Source organism: Castanea sativa, chromosome 10, assembly GCF_040712315.1.
Source record: "Castanea sativa cultivar Marrone di Chiusa Pesio chromosome 10, ASM4071231v1".
In the NCBI taxonomy this organism is placed as follows: domain Eukaryota; kingdom Viridiplantae; phylum Streptophyta; class Magnoliopsida; order Fagales; family Fagaceae; genus Castanea; species Castanea sativa.
Window position 1 is genome coordinate 31,910,340 of NC_134022.1, and position 23,865 is coordinate 31,934,204.

Here is a 23,865-nt window from a genome sequence, read left to right on the forward strand (position 1 = left end):
ATGATAAGACTTTTCGAAAGTGTATTATTATTGGCAAGAATTTTGCATATAAAGCTGAAAGCGTAAAGTAAAGAAGAGAGACCATCCTGTTTTCTCTTGGAGACAAGTTTTCCAGCTCAAGTAATGGATTATTTTAAATTGTTTTTCACTTTTTGACACATCACAGCCATAGATTCCATGCCGTTTGTTAACCAAAATTATGGTAATTTTGTTTTCAGACGCATCTTTCTCCTATATCATTTTTACTTCTTTATTATATATGTATATTCAAAATTTGTGTTTTTTGAAATCACAATGAAAATAATAAATACTTGTACACGCATTCCAAGTATGTGTGTGTATGTGTAGTGTAGTGCAGTGTAGTGTAGTGTAGTGTAGTGTGTAATGAGTTCATGTTATGAAGTACTGTTTAGTTTTTTATCCTGACTAGGCTGACTTCATTTGCAAGCATGGGTTGTTTTCAGCTTGCAGTTATCAGTGAAAAAATACCCCACCATTCTTGCAAGAGACATTAATCCCCAAACTTTTGATAAGACACATTCAACTTGACTTGTTAACCCAGTTCCTCATCTTTTTATACAGACAACTCCCCCGGGACTCTCTCTCTATCTGTTGGGGAAAAAAAACTACCAAAGTTTAGATATTTTTACCATTTTTACCACTTTAATCAATGTAAAATGACGTTGGTTCAATCACAATAACCTGTGTCAATATTTGTGAAAAATGCTACTCCTTACCGTAGTGAAAAAAAAAAAAAAAAAAAAAAAAAAAAAAGGAAAAACCCCAACTCAAATAGGAGACAAGAATGGTTATTAATTGAGTGTGACTTTTCTCTCTTGTGGGTACTCTCTTATATATTTAATTCAACTCCCTTTCTCAGTTGCTACTTCATTTTCTCAACCTCCCTATCACCTCTCTCCATCTTTTCTACCACAGCTAGCTCCTATAGAAATTCCATTCAGAGGCACCTTCTACCCGTTGCTGACAGTTCACCTAGAATTCAACAAAACTTGCTGTTTAAGGATAATTTATCCCATCATAGCAGGTGGGTCTTGCTCCAAAATGGGTAGGCACTCTTGCTGTTACAAGCAGAAGCTAAGGAAAGGCCTATGGTCGCCTGAGGAGGATGAGAAGCTTCTGAGGCATATTACCAAGTATGGTCATGGATGTTGGAGCTCTGTACCTAAGCAAGCTGGTATTTGCTTTTTATTACTCATTCTAATAAGCCTTTCAGCAATGTTTAGTTTTGAAAAAAGAGAACTTTTTTAATGGCTTATTTGTATGTGATGAATTGGCAGGTCTGCAAAGGTGTGGCAAGAGCTGCAGGTTGAGGTGGATCAATTACTTGAGGCCTGATTTGAAGAGAGGCACATTTTCACAGGAGGAAGAGAACCTTATAATTGAACTTCATGCAGTTCTGGGGAACAGGTAAAAATGCATCTCCTTGTCTTATTAACTGTTTCTCATTTGGTTTTTGGGGCTTCATTTAAGTTACTTAATATTCTTGGAATTATGTGGCTTCCTTAGGTGGTCTCAAATTGCAGCACAATTGCCTGGGAGAACAGACAATGAAATTAAAAATCTTTGGAACTCTTGCTTAAAGAAGAAGCTCAGGCAGAGAGGCATTGACCCAGTCACTCACAAACCAATTTCTGAGGTTGAGAATGTTGAGGACATAGATACATCAGCCAAAAGCCGAGACAAAATGTCGGTGTTGTCCAATGAACTGAATCTCCTCAAGGCAGAGAATTCAAACCAAGAAGCTACTTTACTTGAGCAAAGACCATCTTCAATTGCTTCCCAAGGCTACCCTTTGGAAGTGCAAGGCTCTTCCAGCTCCAAAATAACAAACAACAACAACAACAACAATTCAATGACACCCAGAGCTAACAAGGACTTCTTTCAAGAAAGGTTTGTGACCTCCCACCAAGAAAGTTCCACCACCAATGATTTGGTGGGGCATTACCCACTTCAGCAATTGAATTATGCATCCAATGCCAGGCTCCAAACAAACTCAAACTCCAACTCCAATCAGTGGTTCACCCAAACTGGGAAAACGTTTGATATAAATTCTGAATACACCTCCAATGCAATATCCACAATTCTCCCACCTTCAACCAGCTCATTTCTACCTCCCTCTATTGGTTACAAGCCTTCACTTACTTTTCCCACAGATAACATATCCATAGGCTCTTTCAATGTTAATGGATCCCGTTACTGGGAAACAACCAGTGCCTCCACAACCACAAACAATAGCAATAGTAGCAGTGGAAGCAGTAGCAGTGCTGAGCTACAGCACAACAGTTCCTTGTTGGAAACTAGCATGTTTTCTTGGGGATTGGAAAGCCAACCAGAAGATATCAAGTGGACTGAATATTTTAATAACCCATTATTGGTGGCGGCTGCTTTACAAAATCAAACTCCACAGTCTATATACAATGAGATAAAATCAGAAACTCAATTCGTAACTGAGAGTTCAAGTGCTATGTGGCCTCATAGCAAGCAGCCAGGAACTTTACAAAGTTCTGATATTTATGGTAAGGATATCCAAAGACTTACTGCAGCCTTTGGACATACTTAGCTTGAATTAACATGTCAGAGGAAGAAAAAAAAAAACACTGCAGAATTTTCAGTTACAAGGGGCTTCAACAATTGCTAGCTGATTTCTTAATACAGGTGTGTGTGCCACATAAATTCTTCTCTTGTATATAGGTCAGATGATACAAAAACATTTCTCAGCCTCTGGTTTTTGGTATATTTTTTTTATTACCTTTTGTCTTTCTTCTTGTGTGGGGTAGAATTGCAAAATAAGGCTTGTACTGATGTCTTTTACTCTTGTTTGCCTTATTGCATATGGTCTATAATGTTGCGGTTCTATCTGGTGAAAAATTTGGAAAAATATCTGTTACTCAATCATGGGAATCTTTCAGTTTCTCCTTTTCTCAATTCTATATAATATCTAAATCACTCTCAATTCAATGGGAAAAACTAATGGCATAGTGTCAAATCTCTTTGTTAGACAATGGCTCTTCCTCCCCCCTAAACCCCACCATAGACAATTGAAAAAATTGGATAAATCCTTTAACATGAATTCTTTTGCAAGCTTAAGATTCAAATGGTTGTCTATCACTGTCTCCAAAGGACAGAATCTTATTCACCTTTATAACAATATTTTCACTTTTCCCCTCTTTGAATTCAGACTATATTGAGAAAAATGAGTTATATAATAGTTAGCTGCCTTTTGAATTTAACCATATTGACATATGCATTACGTCTCGCTTGCTTGATTTGCAAGACTTAGAGAGCTATTTCTCTCTCTCTCCCTCTCTTTCTCTCTCTATTCTTTTTCTATCTCATACACACATATACTCTCACACACGCGAGTGCGTGAAAGGTGTCACTTCATACTCCTCAAAAGGATATAAGCTCCACAAATGAATTGTAAGTTGTTCACTCTAGTGTCCGTGCAAAGGGATGGTGACTCTCAATCTTGTAAGGGCCATATGTTTGCTGATGTTTTGTAGCTTCTTCAAATGCAATAGCATTATCTTTAAAAAAAACACTTGGGAAAAAAGAAGAGATGAAAGAGAAAGAAACTTCCAATTAAAGAGTAAAAAATGAAGTCAATCCTATGGTAAATGAAGTCAACAGCAAGTAATCCGTACCACCCACTTGAGGGCATATCGCGTGGATACTATTTGCTAAATTGCCTAAGGTTGGTAGGCAATTTTACCTTTTAACCTTTTTTTTTTCGAGTCCGAAAATCATCCTCTCCAAAAGGTAAATGAAAGACAAGGCTGCCTACCAATTTCTTTTCCTAAACTTGTTTATGCACTAGGTAAAAACGACCTAGAGTGCTAGTATGAGACTAATTATTTACCCTTGGGATGAAAGATACACGACACCACCTGAAAGATAAGTTTTATTCAAAATGCAAGACCAAAATGGTTCAAAGCAATGAGGGAGGGAAGAACACCAACTGTAAACCAAAGAAAAAGATCTTTACATTGGAAAGGCAACTTCAAAACATTGATATAACTAACTATCAATTGTTTGCTTTCTTAAGAATCCAATAATTTCATTGACTTGGACATACATTGACGGAAATTGGAATGCATACATGTGAGAATCGGATTTTGAAATAGCCAACTCTCATGTAATATCTCTTAAAAAAATGGAAACACACTTGGCAATGGACCCCATGTTTTCAGAGCCAAAAAAAAAAAACAACCTATATATATATATATATATATATATATATATATATATATATATATATATATATATATATAATTAAATTTTCACGTGCAGACTAGAAATTTGGAGCATCAAGAAGCCACGGGCAAATTAACATGCACATTTGCCCTCATGGGGTATGAATATCACTCAAAGGTCACACTGTTCGTCTATTCTGTCTTGTTAACTAAATTCATAGAGCCTATATATGTAGTCTTTATTGGAAAATGAAACAGAAGCTAGAAGACATAATATTATAAAGTAGCAATTTTTGTTGTAAACTTGTTGTACAGATAAAGAAAATCCTTCCTTGTTACATTTTAGAGAGGCCAGGAACTATTTGTATGACGACTTTAGTGACGTCAAACGTGCGTGCTTCAAGCATTTTCCCATTCTTGAAATTCGGATGCAATCCCAGGGTTGTTCTTGTACTTGTCTCACTAATCCTCTATAATTTTTTGAGGTTTTGATTTTAATAAATTATACTTTGAAGATTAAGGATTAAGGTATCAATTTTCAAACTCGTTTGGAGCTAATCTCATCCAACCCACTGCATACTATTCATATGTATCATTTAAATAGGTCATATAAGTCATTAAAAAAATCATTTGATTAAAAGTAAAACTACACATAAATAGTTTCTTTAATCGTTACATAGTGAATTGGAAGAAAAAAGCTCCAAACCAATTTTGGCGCTAATCTTTTTCGTAATCTGAAATTAAAAATCATAACTTCACACGGAGTTGAAGGTTTTAGTATCATGTATCACATCAACATGAAAACACATATTGTCATAGTTCTGGCTATCAAAAGATAGGAACATACTTCCAAGTTACTAATTATACAATTTGATTATGATTGAATTTTACTGATAATGACAACTTGATAATATTGACATTACCATAGCGTTTTACATTGAAGTCAATAATGGGATGCCTACATGGGTTTGTTCAAGGACTGATATGATTTTGTGATTGAATTATATGTAGACCCTGGGGTGTTCCATGATTAAAACCAATGAGAATAAAGAAAAATCAATATGAACAAACACAAAATGAAAGCTATACATGATTCAAAAAAATACCTACATTCACATACGGAAATAAGAAAAAAGTTTTACTAAGAAAATTAGGAAATTACAATGATGACACAATGATTCACTTAAGAGAGCCAAAAGTAAATACACCCCAAAAAACTCTAATACTAACACATGACAAGGTAAGGGAATTTCACTTTGCCTAGTTGTCTAGCCATGGCATAGAAAAATAGAGTTGGGGTAAACTAAAGCTCCAACTATGTGTGTATATATATCATCAAATTTTTGTCTTAATTTAAATTGAATCAAGCTATACAAAAGAAACCGCATACCATGGCGTGATGTTCACTCCTCCATTAAAACCCCTAAAGGCTATCACAAACTCCAAAGACCAAACACCGATTTAATTTATATATAAACTAATATATCTAAATAACATAAATGTTAACTCTCAAGAATTATAATTCTTGCAATTTAAAATTCTCATCAACCAAACAAATATGTGTAGGCAAAAATTAATCCGAGATTTTTTGTGAGACAATAAGAAGTTTTACAAATTGAACCAACTACATACATAAGGTGTTTATAAGAGAAACTTACCATGAAAAGGAAAAGGAAGAGGAATAGGATTTTGGACTATGGCCTGTCATTTATTTCCAAATTTAGCAGCTACATTTACAGTGCTTATAAATGGGTTGGCCTCTTTCCTTAATGGCTTTAGTTTGGACTTTATTGTTCAGTTTATGGCCAATTGGGCCCTTTGGTCACTTCTCTAAAAGTAACCCCAATCCTTTCCCCCACTCTAAACCACATCCTTATTCCTCAGGCCTTTTTTTAGTTATCTATGCACGTAATTCTTATCTTTATGATCATCATCACTAAATTATTCTTCCATATTTGAATATTTTCTTAATTTTCTAATATACATATATATATATATTCCTAATTATTTCTTAATAATTTTTTTTAGCCCAAATTATTTCTTAATAGTTTAAACAGTCTTGTTACTATTGCCAAATAATCAAACTAATATAAAAAATATATATATAAAAAAGTATAGCATTAAGACTTAAGACTTTAGACTTGGTTATTCATAGTACATCTTTCGATTTGATTTATGCTTTTGCTTAGCACTCTTTTTTATTTTTGTTATTTGCTCTAACCAATAATCAACACACAACACCTATATTCTTATTGTAATCTTCTAAAGTATTTAAAATGGAACTCTTGGTATAATCTATAGCATTCAAAGATTGGTTAATGACAATTTACTATAATGCAAACTATAGGTTACTACCACTTACACATTTTAGATTGGCCGCAAACTTGCCAAAGGTCTTGTAACTGAATTGGCACATCTCCATATACAAAGTGTTTGGAGGTCTAATGGGGAAAAGGTACGAGCTGCAGGGTTAGCAGCATGTTGTAATTATTTCTCAAAAAAAAAAAAAAAAGATTGGCTGCAAACTTGTAGTTGGGTTGTTAAATTTTTTTTTTTTTTTTCCTTTCCTCTTTTCTATGAAATCTATGTGATAAATTAAAACAAATCATCGATTTTTTTTTAATTCAAATTCAACCAAAAATCATTTTTAAGTATTATTTTATTTAAAGCAAATATATATATATACATATATATGCAACATTATATCAAAGGAGGGTTATAAGCGTATATATGTAAAAATGTATGAGTAATTAAAAATATTATTTTAACGGTACTGTGGGTGTACATGAAAATTTCTACGATTTTTTGGTTAATTTACCTGTATAATTGCTCTCAAAACTTTAAACTTTTTCTAAGGGTTTAAAATGACATTGTTGTTGTTGTGGTTATTATTATTATTATTATTACTATCTCTCTCTAAAAATCAGTAGAGCGGAATATCTAATTAAAATAGTACATACTTTCTATATATCTCTTTTGTTCATATCAATTAATTGGCAAATTAATTTTAATCATGTAAAAAACTAAGGTTTTAGATTATAAAAAATATTGCAAAGGATATCAATGAGGTCAAGGAATTTTATAATTAAAATGGTTCAACCATTTGCTCATCATGTTTATTAGATTTAAATAATGTGCATATATATATATATATATCTATATAAATTGCATAAACATACATTTTTTTTATATGTTTAAAACATTTGGAGAAAGAACATTGAATGTTCATCACACTACACCAAAATAAGTCTATTACATCAAGTATTAATATAACAAAATTAGTATAGTGGTCTGAGACACAAAATTGCATCTACAAGTTAAAATTTGTTGCAATAGTAACCTAAAAATGGTAAATTATTGCATTAACAGTAATTAGTTGCAACAGGAATGGCAACGGGTCGGGTTTGGGATGGGTTTTTCTATGCTCGAACCCGACCTGTGGGTCTGCCCCCATGACCTGAACTCGGCCCATTTAATAAACAGGTTTTTTTTGTTTACCCCAAACCCACCCTGTCGGGCCCCGTCCCGTCATACCCATCCCAAGATCAGAAACACAAATTACAAATGCACAAATCTCATATTTATCATTTTCCGACCCAAAATCACATACACAAACACAAATCCTAACACAAACATAAACACAAATTTCAGATTTATAATTTTCCCTTTCAAAATCACAAACCAAACACAAATTTCAAATTTATGATTTTCCCTTTCAAAATCATAAACACAAATCCTAACATAAACACAATCACAGAGATCATAAACACAAACACAAACTCACATGATTGAGACAAACTGAACCCAGAAAAAAAAATGGAGAAAGAGGTGGAGCGAGGCCGTAACAGGGAAGCTGAGCAAGGCCGTGAGGGGGGTGGCTGAGTGAGGCTGTGAGAGGGTGGCTGACTAGCAAGGAATCAGTGCGGGATGGGTGAGGGGAATGAAAGGGCTCAGGGCTGTGCAAGATCGGCAAGGACAAAACGAAGAACGATGAGAGAGTCAGAGAGCTAGGCTTGACTGCTTGTGGCCGTGTGAGTGAGAGAGCTGAGAGATGAAGAGCAGCGTGTGAGTGAGAGAGCTGAGCTGAGAGATGAAGAGGGAGAGGCGGCGTGTGAGACTAGGTGTTACAGAGTTTAGAATATATTTATATCTAGGGTAAGGGGTTTTAAAATTTTTTTTATAATATTATATATGTATACGGGTCGGGTCAGGTCCGAGCCGAGTTTGCATAATACCTGGACCCATTTCGGGTTTTTTATTAAAACCCAAACCCACCCCATTTGCTTCATGAATCAGGTAAAACTTGCCCCATTATGGTCGGGTCGGACCGGGTACCCGCAGGTTGGGCCTATTTTGCCATCCCTAAGTTGCAATAATCTATAATTATCAGTTGCAATACATTACTATGTTAGGAAAAATTGTTGCAATAACTTAAAATGACAAAATCGTTGCAATAACTTGATTCCAATTATTTTGCAATCTATTACAACGAAAATTTCAAGGTGATATTTTATTGCAATGAAAATATCATTTCAATAATTTGATATCAATTATTTTATAATCTATTGTAATGATAAACATGAAGCAAATATATCAATGCAATAACTTGATATCAATTATTTTACAACTTATTGGAATGACATACATGAAACAATTGTTTATTAAAACAAATATATCATTGCAATAACTTAATCCTAATTATTTTTGTCAATTATTTACAATATATTGCAACAAGATCCATGAAGTAATAGCCTATTGCAATTATTTGTGCTAAAAGCCTTTGGACATACTTAGCTTGAATTAACATGTCAAGAGGGGGGGGAAAAAACACTGCAGAACTTTCAGTTACAATAGGCTTCAACAATTGCTAGCTGATTTCTTAATACAAGTGTGTGTGCCACATAAATTCATCTCTTGTATATAGGTCAGATGATACAAAAACATTTCTCAGCCTTTGGTTTTTGGTTTTTGGTTTTTGGTTTTTGGTTTTTGGTTTTTTTTTTTTTATTACCTTTTGTCTTTCTTCTTGCGTGGGGTAGAATTGCAAAATAAGGCTTGTACTGGTGTCTTTCACTCTTCTTTGCCTTATTTCATATGGTCTATAATGTTGCGGTTCTATCTGGTGAAAAATTTTGAAAAATATATGTTACTCAATCATGGGAATCTTTCAGTTTCTCCTTTTATCAATTCTATAATGGCATAGTGTCAAATCTCTTTGTTAGACAATGGCTCCCCCTCCCTCCTAAACCCCACCATAGTGATAATAGCTTAATTTTGCATATTTATATCATTATTAGAAAAGCATTATCATACTTATTTTGAGTTAATTCATGCATTTTATAGTTGATTTTGAAATAATGCTAAATAATCAATTTTGTGCTTAATTGAATTTTAATGCGTGAATTTGTCTTTTGTAAGATAATGAAATTAAATAAGTGGATTTGTGCAAAGAAGAAAGCTATTGGACTTTAATTTTACAAGGGCCATAATGAAGTCAAAGAAGGTCAACCCAATTAAATTCAAGTCCAATTGGAGTAAGGAATCAAAGGAAATTTGCGCCTAATCCAAGCCCAATTCGGATTAGGATTCCAGCTTGCACACCAATTAGTATTTGAAGCATAAATTTCGGCTCAGATATCCAATCGAAACGATTCAAGTTGGGCTGGAATTCTAACGTAAAGGGCTAAAACTTTGTAGTTTACCAAAAGTCCGAATTCTGAATTTAAATTGGCCAAAAATGTCAGTTAAGTGAAGCCTAAAAACTTGGGATTTTCTCCAAACGGGAATTCAACTTGTAATAGGATTCCTTAACCTATTTAAAGGCTCTTTAGGGCAAAATTCAGAGGAGAGCTACTGTAGAACATAATTTAGGTTTTCTTAAAGTTTCTTTATAGTTTTTAGAATTTTATTTGTGTTATGGCTTGCTAGAAGCCTTGCTAAGACAAGGGGTGAAACCGAACCGTTTATTGGTATGTTCTTAACAATTATTTATTGGTTTTAATGCTTATGTTTTCATGTTTTTGATTGTTTTACTCATCTAGAATAGTGTTTAGTTCTGTATAATACTTTGATTTATCGTAGACTCCAAGCACATTAAATGCTTAGTATTCCCTGCAAACAAATTCACTAGTTTTGTTTTGCCTAAAATCAATCAATTGCATGAAACTACCTTAGACAATTAATTCTTGAGTTTTTATTGTTAAATCATTCGACTAAGACCATCCTTCGTATGAATTTTAGTTGAGTTATAAAATAAATATTGTTAAGGCTACCAATAGATGTGTTGTGTGTGGTTCCCTAAACTTTAGCGTTTTAATATATTGTTTTTTTTTTTTCAATTTAAATTACTTTTACTAAACTATCAAAAATCTCTTCAGTTAAACTTTATTATTTTAGTTTTATTCTATTGTGGTTTGCTAATCAATTCCATTTTCCCCGTGGATTCGACCTTGGACTTTCCGAGTTATTACTTCGCGACAATCCTGCACTTGGGAGCATTATTTAAGTCGCAGCAATAGACAATTGAAAAACTGGATAATTTACAATAACTTGATATCAATTATTTTACAACTTATTGCAATCACATACATGAAACAATTATTTATTAAAATAAATATATCTTTGCAATAATTTAACCCTAATTATTTTTGTCAACTATTTACAATCTATTGCAATAAGATCCATGAAGTGATAGCCTATTGCAATTATTTGTGCTAAAGAAGTTTAATCAATTTTATTTTACTTTTTTTGAATAAAAAACTCTTATGGATTAATTATTATTATTCTCCTATTCTATGTTTTTTTTTAAACTTTTGACTTGTAGTTTCTTTTTAAGTGTGTAAAGTTGATGCACAAATTATAAAATTAGTTTAAAAAAAAAAACCCATAAACAAAATGATTCAGGAAACCCCAAAAAAAAAACATAGCATTTAGAATTTTGAAATAGTATTTAGTATGGTATATCTTGCAAATTTTGTTCTCAAGATCAAAGTGAAAGTTTGTTCTATTTGATTTCAAATTGACTATTCTTGTTTAAGTCATTGATGGATTTGAATTTTAAATCTGATGATTGGACACTTTTATAGGTTGGGGAATGTAACAGTGTATTAAATTATGCTATTCAAAAAGCTCTTCCTCTTTTATCTAATAAGCGTACAATTGTATTTGATGCATATGTGAGTCATCCACCGCCAGGAGATGACCCAAGCCTTTCAATAGTTGCAGTATGTCATCTAGTTTTTTAACCTTTATGACTTAATCATGTTTGTTAACATGTAATAGGCTTGTGGGCTTTAGGGCCACCTTATTTTATGCTACTTATACATCCCATATACTTGTACTATACACATTTTGCCTCTTATACTTTACTTTCCTTTACTTGTGGGCTTTAGCCACTGCTCTAACCTTTTGGCGTGCTCTTCGCAGTCTTGTCTTCCTTGGTGTCTTCCGCTGCCTCCGTCAACATCGTCAACCATTGCCTTCTGTTACCACCATCAATTCAACTCTGATCTTGTCACCTCTAGTCCCATTATATCCATCTTCCTCCGATCTATATCTTGGAAGAAGAAACGACATATCGGAGCTTCCACACGCCCTTAAGTGCTGCTTGAAGTTTCTAGCTTGTTGTCCATACATCACATTCTACTTATTGATGTCATTTGTCCTTGCTAACGTAATCTCCACGTCAGCCCTAGTTGCCATCATTGCCACATGTAATAGGCTTGTTTACTTTACTTATACAGCACACATACTTGTATGATTGACACAATGGCTTCTATAGATTGGCTGGAGGTAACTAAGTACGCATGCATAATCTCTGCACAAGAGTGACGTAAAGAAATTATCCAGGATCTCTATAAACTATTATATTTTTTTTTTCTATTGTTTTTCCTTTCATTGTATGCGCTCTTTTTTCAAGGAACTACTCTGAGCCTTCTATATAAAAAAAAAATAAAAAAAACAAACAAACAAACAAACAAAACATACAAAAGGGTTTACCCAAAAGGATTATATTCTACAAGTATAATTTGTTTTTAATTTGTCATGCGGAATTTGATTTGTTTGTTATTATCTTACATGGTTCAATTTTGCTCGTAGAGATAGTGTCAGTCAAGGACAGAACTAGATATGGACTTGGGGTTTTTTTTTAAAACTATTAGTATGGTTTTTGTTAAAAACTATTAGCATTTTTTTTTTTTTTTGAGGAAGATGACTTTTATTGAAGGAAAAAAAAACTAAAGAACGGTCAAATCAACCTAAACAAAAGGTAGAGTGCGAGATGGAACATCCTCCATCCACACAGTACAACTTGGTGATGTTAAAACTAGCCTAGATAAATTGTGAGCAACTTTATTACCATCCCTCCTTATGTGAGAGTATGACAATTCTGAAAATAAACCTGAGAATAACAACACATCATTTATTAGATGGGCATAAGGAGCTAGCCCATTATCGTTGCATCTCAAGGCCTTCATAACCAATTCTGAGTCACCCTCAACAATGGCGCGATGAAGTCCTAACTCAATGCCAAACTCCACTACCCTACACGCTGCCAATGCCTCAACTTCAACAGGTTGGTATGCCTGATCCAACTACTGCTCAACTGAGGCAATCACCTCCCCTCGACAGTCCCGAACAACTACTCCAATCCCAGATTTATTGCCTGTGCTTGATATTGCTCCATCATAATTGATCTTGTATGTATTTGGTGAGGGTGTTGTCCATTTAATTTGAGGTGTTGATCTGATCCGATCTGGCATGAGGTTGTAATTTCTGATCTCGTTCCAGCTCTCCTATGCCCTTTGCTGCAAATCCTTGGTAAGGCAGCAAGCTTAGTTTGTCCTAAGCTTGTTCCACTGGTTCCAAATATTCCAGACCTGAATAGAAAATAGGTTCAGTGGCTTGCCATTCTCAATAATCCAGCTACACAACTCCATAAAGTCATTAAATTGCATCCTTGACCGAAAACTCCATCTGTCACCTTTCCACACCTCATTCAAACCCGTGCAAGTCCACAGTGCATGCAAAGTATCCTCAGCTTGTAGGGAACATCAATCACAACTGGGACTTTGTATTATAGTTCTTCGGACCAAATTTAGTTTTGTTGGTAGAGAGTTTCTACATGCACGCCACACCAAATTCTTGTATTTGTTAGGAACTTCTAGAGACCAAATATTCTTCCACACTCTCTTCTCTACCTCCGACTGAGTTCTCCCATCAGAATTCCCCTCCAAGTCCTTGAGAAACTTGTACCCAAACTTGCAGTTGTACTGTCCATCTATAGTGAATGGCCAATACAAAGCATCCTCAGTTTGGCTTCGAGGCAATGGAATCCTTTGAACAATCTCCGCTTCAACTAGTATGAGAACACTTTCAAGCATTTCAGCATTCCACTTACCTGTGTTGTTGTCAATGAGGTAGTCCACTATGGCATTCTCCATAGATTCTATGATTGGGGATGAAATTAATGGTGGATGCTTTATGGGCAGCCAATGATGCTGCCATATTTTGATGCTTTTTCCATTGCCCACCTGAAATCTTGATCCCATTTGGATCACCTCTCTCCCTTTCAAAATGCTTTTCCAAGCATAGGATCCAAATACCGATTCTTGTGCTTCCATGAACGAACAGTGGGGAAAAAATCTTGCCTTAAAAATTCTGTAAAAGAGAGTGTCTTCATTATGTATAAGCCGTCATGCTTGCTTGGCAAGTAGAGAGTCATTGAAAAGGGCAAGGTCTCTAAATCCCAATCCTCCTTCTAATTTTGGTTTTGTCAATTTTGACCATTTGATCCAATGTATTTTTCTTTTGTCACCCCTCTACCCCAAAAGACTTTTTTCACCATAACTTCAATTTCATGGCATAGGCCCAAAGGAAGTTTAAAGCATCCCATGGCATAAGTTGGAATGGCTTGAGCAATTGCTTTGATAAGAACTTCTCTAACGGCTTGAGAATGTAGTTTCCCCCCCCCCCCCCACCCTTGTAATTTCCTCCAAACCCTCTACTTAATATAGTTAAAGCTTGCATTTTTACCCCTTCCTACCAATGAGGTTAGCCCTAAGTATCACTCATACGACCTTATTTCATTCACACCCAACACATTTTTAATCTCCTCTTTAACATCGACTTTTGTGGACTTGCTAAAGAAAAGAGAAGTCTTTTCTTTATTTATTTTTTGGCCTGACACCTCTTCATATTCTGCCAAAATTTTGAGCACATTTCCACATTCTTGAGGATTTGCCTTACAAAAAAAGCAAGCTATCATCTGCCAAAAATAAGTGGGTTAGTTTGGGGCCTCTCTTGCAAATTTAGAAGCCGTTGATTTCCTTAGCTCTTGCAGCTTTTGTGATTAAGCCATGTAATCCTTCCGTGTATAATAGGAAGAGGAAATGGGAGAGAGGGTCCCCTTGCCTTATGCCTCGTGTTGGATTAATTAGCCCCTTCAAATCACCATTTAGCAGAATTGAGTATGAGATAGTACGAACACACTCCATACTCAAATCGATCCACCTTGAGCAAAAGCCCATTTTTTCCATCAGTTTCTAAAGAAAACTCCATTCTACCCTGTCATACGCCTTGCTCATGTCTAGTTTTAGGGCCATAAAACCTGTTTGTCCTAAATTATGATTTTTCATACAATGCAAGGTCTCAAAAGTTACTAAAACATTATCTGAAATAAGCCTATTTTTTTGCAAAAGTGGATTGATGCTCAGTTATAAGTTCTGGCATGATTTTTTTTTAATCTGTTGCAAGGACTTTTAAGAATAATTTGTACAATTCGTTACATAGGCTAATAAGGCGATATTCAGAGACTAAAGTAGGATTCTTTACTTTTGGAATTAAAGTGACAAAAGTATGGTTTATTGGGTGAGGTAGTTTACCTGAATTCAATTAAGCCAGTATTGTAGAAGTCACCTCTCTGTTCATAATCCCCCAAAAGTGTTGGTAGAATAGGGGTGGCATCCCATCAAAACCTGGTGCTTTTAGGGGCGCCATTTGGTCAAATGCTTCCTAAATTTCCCACTCCATGAACTCCCCCATTAGCTGTTCATTAATCTCATCTGTGACCAACCTTGGAATAAAAGATAGTGAACCTTCTTCAATGGCTGAATTCCTTATAGTGAATTGGTCTCCAAAATACTCCACAATGGTGTCTCCAATCACTTCTGGTTGCTCTTGCCAAGTACCCTTTTTATCTTTAATTCCAATAATGGAATTTTTCCGAAATCTTTGGGTTGCTTTGTTGTGAAAAAATTTGAAATTGCTATCACCATTTTTCAACCATAACACTCTTGATCTTTTGCTCAACATTCAGGTTTCCTTGTCCATGAGAACATGAATTTCTTCCTTCAATTCCCTAAGCCGAGAATTATCTCCCCTCCTGATAGCCTCGGCCTCAACCTTGGCTAACAATTTTTTTTCTCCTCCAATTCTCGCCTAACATTCCCAAAAATGTTTTTTTTTTTTCCCAATCTCCCAACTCCTTACTACATTTTTCAATTTTTTTCATGATAACACCTCCCTCACCATCCCTCCATACCGCCTTCACAATTTCTCCACAGCTTAAGTCAAATAACCACATCTCCTCAAAACGAAATACTTTCTTTTTAGGTGGAACTTCCAATCCCGAAAGATTTATAAGAAGTGTAATATGATCTAATGACATACATCTGAGATGAGACACCCTTGTACCTAGAAATCTTATGAGAAATTTACTATTCCCAAATCCCCTGTCCAACCATTCCCATAATGAGTGACCATCATTAAAATGTTTGCTCCAAGGAAATTTGGATCCCTCAAATCCCAAATCAATGAAACCACATTCGTCAAGTACATCTCGAAATTGTTGCATTTGGTTGTGACTTCTCATTGCTCCCCCTAATTTTTCATCTTGGCCCCGCACAAAGCCATGGTACTTCTGGCCTATTTTTTAAACCTCTCAATTTATTCCAAGTCTCCATTCTCTGATGAGTTTCAGGCTCTCCATAGAACCCAGTAAATCTCCATTCTGTTTCTTTATTTTTATCTAGGGTTATATCAATAAAATACCTATGTGGATCCTTAATGGTTACATGAACATCATTTTTCCAAAACAACACCAATCCTCCACCTCTCCTCCCACTACAAACCTCCCACTTATGATCAAAATTTATGTTGTGAATGACTCGATCTAGAATAGCTTCATCTGCCCATGTTTCAGCTAAAAACACGATAGAAGAATCTTTTTCCTGGATAATGTTTCCAAGCTTTTTCTCTATACGTAGGTTCCTAAGCTCACGACAGTTCCATATTAAGAGATTCATGGCTCCTAGCGGGGTTGAGCATCAGCCTCTACCATTTGAGAAGGAAATTCAGCTTCACCCGTCAAAACATGTTTCTTGCTGCAAGGTAAATCGGGGTAATCATCAATCATTGAAAAGCTTCGTTTACATGGACCTATGAAGTCTGCCTGAGGTACCTGCTGCGTGATCTTGCCTCTGTCCAGCCTAGTCCACGTGCCTGTTTTTTTGGTTGCCTTAGTAACTTCATGCCCCTCACATGACATAGAGGTAAGGATGAAAGAATTAGCATTAGGGTTTGATTGAGCCGCCTCCTTGACTTGATTGCTCTTGATGGATTTACTTGAGACATTAATTGGATTAATTCCAATTGGTTCCGTTGGAAGTAATGGACAACTATCACTAGAGTTTTCAGTCACATAAATCCCTATGATTTCTGCATTAAAGTGGTCCGGATTTTGTGGAGAGATATTAGGGTCTTGAGGTTTATTACTCGTGTAACCATTTCCTAAATTATGAGGATCATTAGGTGTGTCGTTTTTCTCCCATAAATGCGCCTTTAATGAGCTGTCATCTGAGTCCATGTTGTGCACCACTGTGAGCTCCTCCATAGCTCATGAATCATCCTTGATCCCACCGTCGCCCTCAAGTCTGGCTTCAATAGCATGCGACTTTGAGGCTGCACATTTCTGACTGTAAAAACCTGGGACAGCCACCACACTTCGCTTTGACTGGAAAAATGGTGGAGCACATAATGGCGGCCCAAATTGTTTTTATGTTTCTGCTAATCTTCCTTCACTGTCCAGCCAAATCTCACAATCACAGTTTGAGTGATCCATTTTGTCGCACCAATAACAAATATTAGGAAGGCGCTCGTATTTGAAAGTGACCCAAGATTTTTTTCCATTCTCCATAGACACAACTCAACCACAACAAAGGGGTAAAGATATATCCATCTCCACTCAAATCCTCATAAAATTGCCCCCTCTGTTTCAGCTGGATCGTTAGTGTGGACAATTTGTCCAACAACTTCACATATTTTCTTGGTTGCCTTGACATTCATGTATTTGTAGGGGAGTCCATGAACTTGAATCGAGTCTTCTCAAATTTCAGTTCTTCCATTGACATGCTCTTATCATACTTTTGCATGATCACCAAGTGCTTATCAAAGCACCATGGTTTGGCATTGAGGACCTTCTCTACTTCATTTTCATTTTCAAAAATGAAAAGAATCACGTTATCACCCAGGTTTTTTATCTTAAATCCGCTCCTTGAACGCCGCAATAGGGTAAACGTTTTTGCAATGGCCTCAATGTTAAGCGCCCTCTTCATAAGAAACTTCGCTGCTATGATATGTTCTTTTGAACTGACTTCATCTTCCAAACAGCAACCTATAGTTTCATCCAACTTTGTGAAAATTCCTCCATTGTCCAAAAATTATCTAGGCAGTAGGAAGAAAGTTAAAAAAAGACAAAGTATTTCCCTATTCCCTTGAAGAAAATCCAACTAGCGACCGAACTAACACTGTTAGAACGTGGAGAACAAAAGAAACCTTACTAGAAGGTACGGCTGTTCTACTGCCTAAGAGAAGGTAGGAGAACTTTCTTAGCTACAGAGAAACTTAGATGAAAGAAGTTGATTAGAACAATTGGATTATTTTACTATTAGTATATTAATAAGTACTAATTTTAGCAATTTTATTCAATAAAATTACACTTTGTCCCCTATAACAATGTCATCGAGTCTTTTAAGAGTAATGTTATAGTCAAAAACTTTTTTACAATACTTTTACAAACTGTTAAGGTAGCAAATTCTTATTAATTCGCACACTTACATTATTTTTTACTTATCAATAACTACTCATCATATTAGCAATTTGTTAATTTTTGTAGTTTTAGCATTTTCCATCTTGTAAAGGCCATAAAAAAATTAATAGATTAAATCTAAAACAAAATATAGAAGCCGAAAAAAATTAGTCCAACAAAAAAAATACCAATAATGAAGCTAAAAAAATTAGGCTCAATTAACCTATTTTACCCAAAACAAACAACTTAACCCTTTAAAAAGTTTTAAACAAAATATTTCTTTTTCCTTATCCAGTATGCACGCAACAAAGACCAAAAAAAAAAATTCTCAATGGTTATGCAATAGAGTCAGAGACCGGAGCCACCTCACAGTGAGTATCATAGTTGTCCCCTAATTCCAAGTCTTGATTCCACCCCTAGTCTCAGTGAAACTGTGAAACCCAATTCGGTCAAGTTCTGTGCATGCAATAAGAAAGGTATTATGACTCTTGTTGCAAACTCACTAGTGCCCTTATATGTTAGATTGTCAGGAATACAGGGAAAAAAAGATTCAAACCAATGACTTGATTGTTGGCTTAACATTACATGTAAACTTTGCAAATATAAATGCAACCGGTCTTCTTTTTTTTTTTATGGTGGTGAATATTAATTTGTTGTTGTTTCTCTATGTTGACACAGATCAGTTTGATGCAATTATCTATTTAGCTATACTGTTTCTTTTAGGTCAGTGAAGAAATACAACCAGAATATTGGCCAGGAATTACCTCTGTTGTCGTTCAGAAAAAACATAATATATACACGCCTTTTTCCTATAGCCCATTCGCTATAGCCCATATAAGACAATAAAAGATCTGGCCTTTTAGTAATATATAGGCCATACAAAACAAGGTATCTATATAGCCCATTCGCTAGCCCACAACCCCCTCCGAATAAAACTAACAGATCCGGCCTTTTTAGTAATATAAACTCATATTCCGTTATAAAAACAAAATGAATAATGCTAGAAATACAAATTATTTTATAAAAAAATTTACAAACTACTAATGTGGTGAGTAATTATTGGCAAATAAAAAAGTGATATTAATGCTAGTCATTTTGTAAAAATATTATAAAATAGTTTGTGACTGTAGTATTACTAAACAAAATCACCTAAGCCGCCGTATTCTGAGTGCAAGTTTCTTTTTTTGAATAACTAAAGCTAACTTATTTGTGAATTTCTCCCATGTCTGGCCCAAATCGCAATGGAAATATTCCTACTTATTTGTTAACTAAACACGCTTTAGGCATTGTTGATTATTGTACTTGGATTGAAATTTTTTTTTTTTTTTAAACAAACTCTTCTCCATAATATATTTATGGTATTTTCTAATTAATGAAGTTTTTGTTTGTTATAAAAAATAAATAAATAAAAAAAGCTGACTTATATTTATATGCGAAACCCAAACAAAAAAAGAGAGTAAAAGACTAATGGTCCGTTTGGATTGAGGGGGAATGAGGGGAAGTAGAGTAGAGTAGAGTAGATTTAGCACAAAATTAGCTTATTCTTAGCCAATTTTACTCTACTTCTCTCCTCTCCTCCTCCTTCTCCCCTCCATCCAAACAGGCCATAAAACAATGCAATGTTTTGATAAGCATGTACTGTATATATATGGTGCTTAAACAACTTGCATTTTAACGTTTTAATTAGTGTCTAATACTGTCTTCTCTTCTTTTTTTTCTTTTTTTGATAGGGTGTGTTACTGTTTTCTATTCACTTATTTATGACGTGTATATGATATGAGGTTTGCCAACTTACATCTTTAGAATTTAATGTTTCCTATTTTACTTTATATCCATTAATTAGTTTTGATAATAGTGATTTATTATTTGTTTTCTTTATTTGATATTTATATGCACATATTCTACTACTACAAATTTTTGTTATTATTTGTTGAAGTAACTGATCCTGGCTAATCTACAATCATTTTCACATGGATCATAATTTTATCTCTATTATTCATAGTCAACCATATTAGACTTTTGGCAAAAGATTGTAGAGCTAATTTATAAATTCAGTATTCAAGTTTTAAAGTGTGTCAGTATATTATGGGAAACACCCTCTATCTCAAATTTTGAAACTTCAAAAACAATAAATCTTAGAAAGAGTCAAATATATGTCCCTAAAAAAACAAATATTAATTTCTTAGCATTATAAAAGTTAATTTATCAGGGAAAAAATGGTCATGGACTTTTTCTTTTAGCTTAAGAATTTTGTTATATTAAGTTTGGCCAAAGAAAATTTATAACTTAGGTTTATTTCTTGGGTGACTTTGAGAATAACTTATCTAGTTTTTTGCCTCTGTTAAGTTTTTGTAATCATCCTCACTTCTCACCATTAAAAAATTAGGAAAATAATGTCTTTTTGCTACACTTTTATATCTCTCTCTTTTCAAAACATTAAAAAATAAAATAAAGATCAAAACGTTAGGATTTTATGAAAATCAAGAACAAACATTGTTAACAAAAATGTAGAGTTTCTCAAATCCTAAATCAGAATCACAACCACTTAACCCCACAGATTCCATAATGATCGCTGCCACCATTGATCCCCTACGACCCACAAGCAACCAAACCTAAACCCAAATCCACTTAAACAACCAAACCTAGAGTGAGAGAGAGGGGATGGCACTGTTGCAAGTTGCAATTAGAGGCATGATCATTCTTGTAAGGTCATGCATGATGCTTTGTTACCTTAGCGGAAGAAAATTTATATTACGTCATTTTTTTCTTTCATTTAATTTTATGTCACTCTTTTCTTTGGAAATTACTTCGAACCTTCCCTGAATTAAACAGGTTTACCCAACTGGATTATATTTTACAGGTATAATTTGTTTTTGTCATGAAAAATTGGATTTGTTTGTAATTATCTTATATGGTTCAATTTTGCTTGCAGAGTTGTTGGTGAAAGCCATTTCAGTTCTGTTTTGCTTCATGAGTTGCATACAATATGAAATGTATTATAGCTCTTGTTGCAAACTTAGGCTGCGTTTGGTTCCATGTAAATGAATTTCTGAGCGTAAAATAATTGCAAGTGAAAATATTTTTGGGAAAAGAAAATATTTCTTAGAGTTTGGTTGCATTTTAAAAATTGTATTAGAAAAATTTTTCAAGTGTTTGGTAACATTTTGAAAAATACAAATTTTCTATTAGTTTCTCACATTTTCTCAACCATTTTCTCAGTTTCCAAACAAATTTATAATAGAAAATTGCAAGATATAAACTTTTTAAAGAAACAAAAATCAAAATAAAACCATTAAACTTTCAAACTCAGTCAAATAGAGAGGGGGAGGAAGAAAGAGCGAGAGATTGAAGGAAAGAGAGAGGTAGATTGAGAGAGGTTGAAATCGGGTCAAGGCTCCGATTTGTGTTTGGCGTTGACGATGAGCTTCAGCGGCGATGAGAACGAGATGACAAGGCTCCAATCTGTGTTTGGCGATGACGACGAGCTTCAAGCGGCGACTATGAGCTGACAGAGGCGATGAGATTCTCCTAGGTTCAAGCTCTCTCTCTTCGGGTTCACTTTCACTTCAAGCTCTCTCTCTCTCTCTTGTGTCTGGTTTTCAATCCGTAAAACTTGATTGGAAGGTATGGGTTGGTTCGAACAAGGGATGGGTCGATGGAGGTGGGTCAGTGAGGACGAGGACAAGGGATGGGTCGGTAAGGATGAGGGATGGGTCAGCGGAGGACAAGGACAAGGGATGGATTGGCGGAGTGGCTTGCATGAAACGGCGGGGCCATGTGTCAAGGGGTGGTTCTGGGCATCACCGACGAGGATGGGTTTGAACAAGGACGGCGATCTGACCAGCAAGGATGTGCTTGGGTTGTCTTCAAGTGGAGTGTGCTTGAGCTCTTTATCACTCTCTCTCTTCGGGTGTGTAGTCCGGAAATTCATTGAAGGTAAAATAAGAGTGTAAACAATTTTAAAGCCAAAGGGGCCTTTTTACATTCAACGTGTAAAGCAATTTTCGTTTGACTTCCGTAGGTACCAAACTCACACAAGGGTGTAAAATAATTTCCTAAAAGCATTTTCATTTGAAACAAACGCAACCTTAGTAGTGCATTATGTGTTAGATTAGGCATTTGTCAAGAATACAAGGTGTGTGTTCTAATAAGTATTACTGTTAACTCAAAAAAATGAACGTTTATCCCACATTGGTTGTGTGTGTCTAGTGTCCGCTGTTTATAACCTCAGTCTACAACTACAAATGTTAGGCCCTTTTGTAGTTGTACTCTGATTATGTAATGTATTATAAACCCAGTTTAAAATACTAATATTACTATTTTCGTGTATGTTCTAATAAGTATTACTGTTAACTCAAAAAAAAAATACAGGGGAAAAAATTTCAAAACCAATGACTTGATTGTTGGCTTAACATTGCTCCGTTTGTTTTGAAATAAAATATTTTACATGGGTACTACTTTGTTTGTTTCATTTTACATTGTTCTAAAAACTTAAAAATAAGTTCTTGAGTATTTTCATGTATGCAACCAAACACAATAAAATGAAAACATTTCCAATAAAATATTTTATTTCGAAACAAACCATTTTTGCCCTTATTCAAAACTTATGAACTGAAACTCCACCCTCATTTTGCCACTATCTGCCACCTAACCATCACCCCCTACTAAAGTCCTCGGTCTCTGGTGGCAAACTACCACCACCCACCGCCAATCTCCGATCATGATTTTTTATCTAAAATTTTCTCCTTTTTTTTACTAATATATGTGCATGCTTGGGAGATTAAAAAAAAATGATAAAGTAATAGAAAATATGTTTTCCATAACATTTTAAAAAACACAACCAAACAATAAAAAGTATTTTTAAGAACACATTCAAACATTTGAAAATAATTTATTTTCCAAAATATATTCTTCACCTGAAAATATTTTATGGAAAATATTTCCAGTCAAACTAAACACAAAGATCAGCCCAATAATCTAAATACAAATTTAGCAAGTAAACTAGAGGGGGTGAAATTTGGACACGTCCCAAATAATTTCTCTTCAACTTTTCTTGTCCCTAAACTTGGATGCAAGATGTGGATTGTGCACTTTAGAATTTTGTCTTTACAAAAAAAAAACGGCCGCAAAACATAATTTTTAAAAATGGCCGCAAGTAAATTATACAGCTAGGGCCTTTTTTGAACTTGTTGGGCCTACCGCCCTACTAGCCATCAAAGTATATCATGAAGGGTACATATCTATCATTGCCTATCATAAGAGATAAATATTTGGGCTTAAATAAAATGCTTAGGCTTGTAATTTAATTTTTAAGTGTGTAAATATAGGTCGTCAGCAAGCACTCTCATTAATTCTGAGTTTAGCCTAATTCAGAGTTGCTTTGCCATAAATAAATAAAAGAAAAAAATAAAGGGTTAGTTATAGTTTTTCTACCTGTAATTATGCTCAATTTGTGGTTGGAAAAGTGTTAGTTTACCCACTTGAAGTTGACTTCGTTATGCAGCTGATTACCCACCTTATCATTTTTGCTGTTAAAAACATAAAGAACATATAATTCAACAGTTTGAT

General features: G+C 34.7%; 1 protein-coding gene across 1 annotated transcript; it reads left to right on the forward strand.

The window, feature by feature from the left end:
* The first annotated feature begins 844 nt into the window (after positions 1-844).
* On the forward strand, positions 845-2,916 carry LOC142614279 (transcription factor MYB61-like). The gene is made up of 3 exons (XM_075786863.1): positions 845-1,195; positions 1,299-1,428; positions 1,528-2,916. Exons 1-3 carry the CDS (start codon positions 1,063-1,065, stop codon positions 2,579-2,581), a joined length of 1,317 nt encoding a protein of 438 aa, XP_075642978.1. The 5' UTR covers positions 845-1,062; the 3' UTR covers positions 2,582-2,916.
* The last annotated feature ends 20,949 nt before the right edge of the window (positions 2,917-23,865 follow it).

Coding starts and splice junctions, on each gene's coding strand:
- LOC142614279 (XM_075786863.1), top strand. CDS start 1,063: ATGGGTAGGCACTCTTGCTGTTACAAGCAGAAGCTAAGGAAAGGCCTA. Junction 1,196..1,298: donor CTCTGTACCTAAGCAAGCTG/GTATTTGCTTTT, acceptor ATGAATTGGCAG/GTCTGCAAAGGTGTGGCAAG. Junction 1,429..1,527: donor CATGCAGTTCTGGGGAACAG/GTAAAAATGCAT, acceptor TGGCTTCCTTAG/GTGGTCTCAAATTGCAGCAC.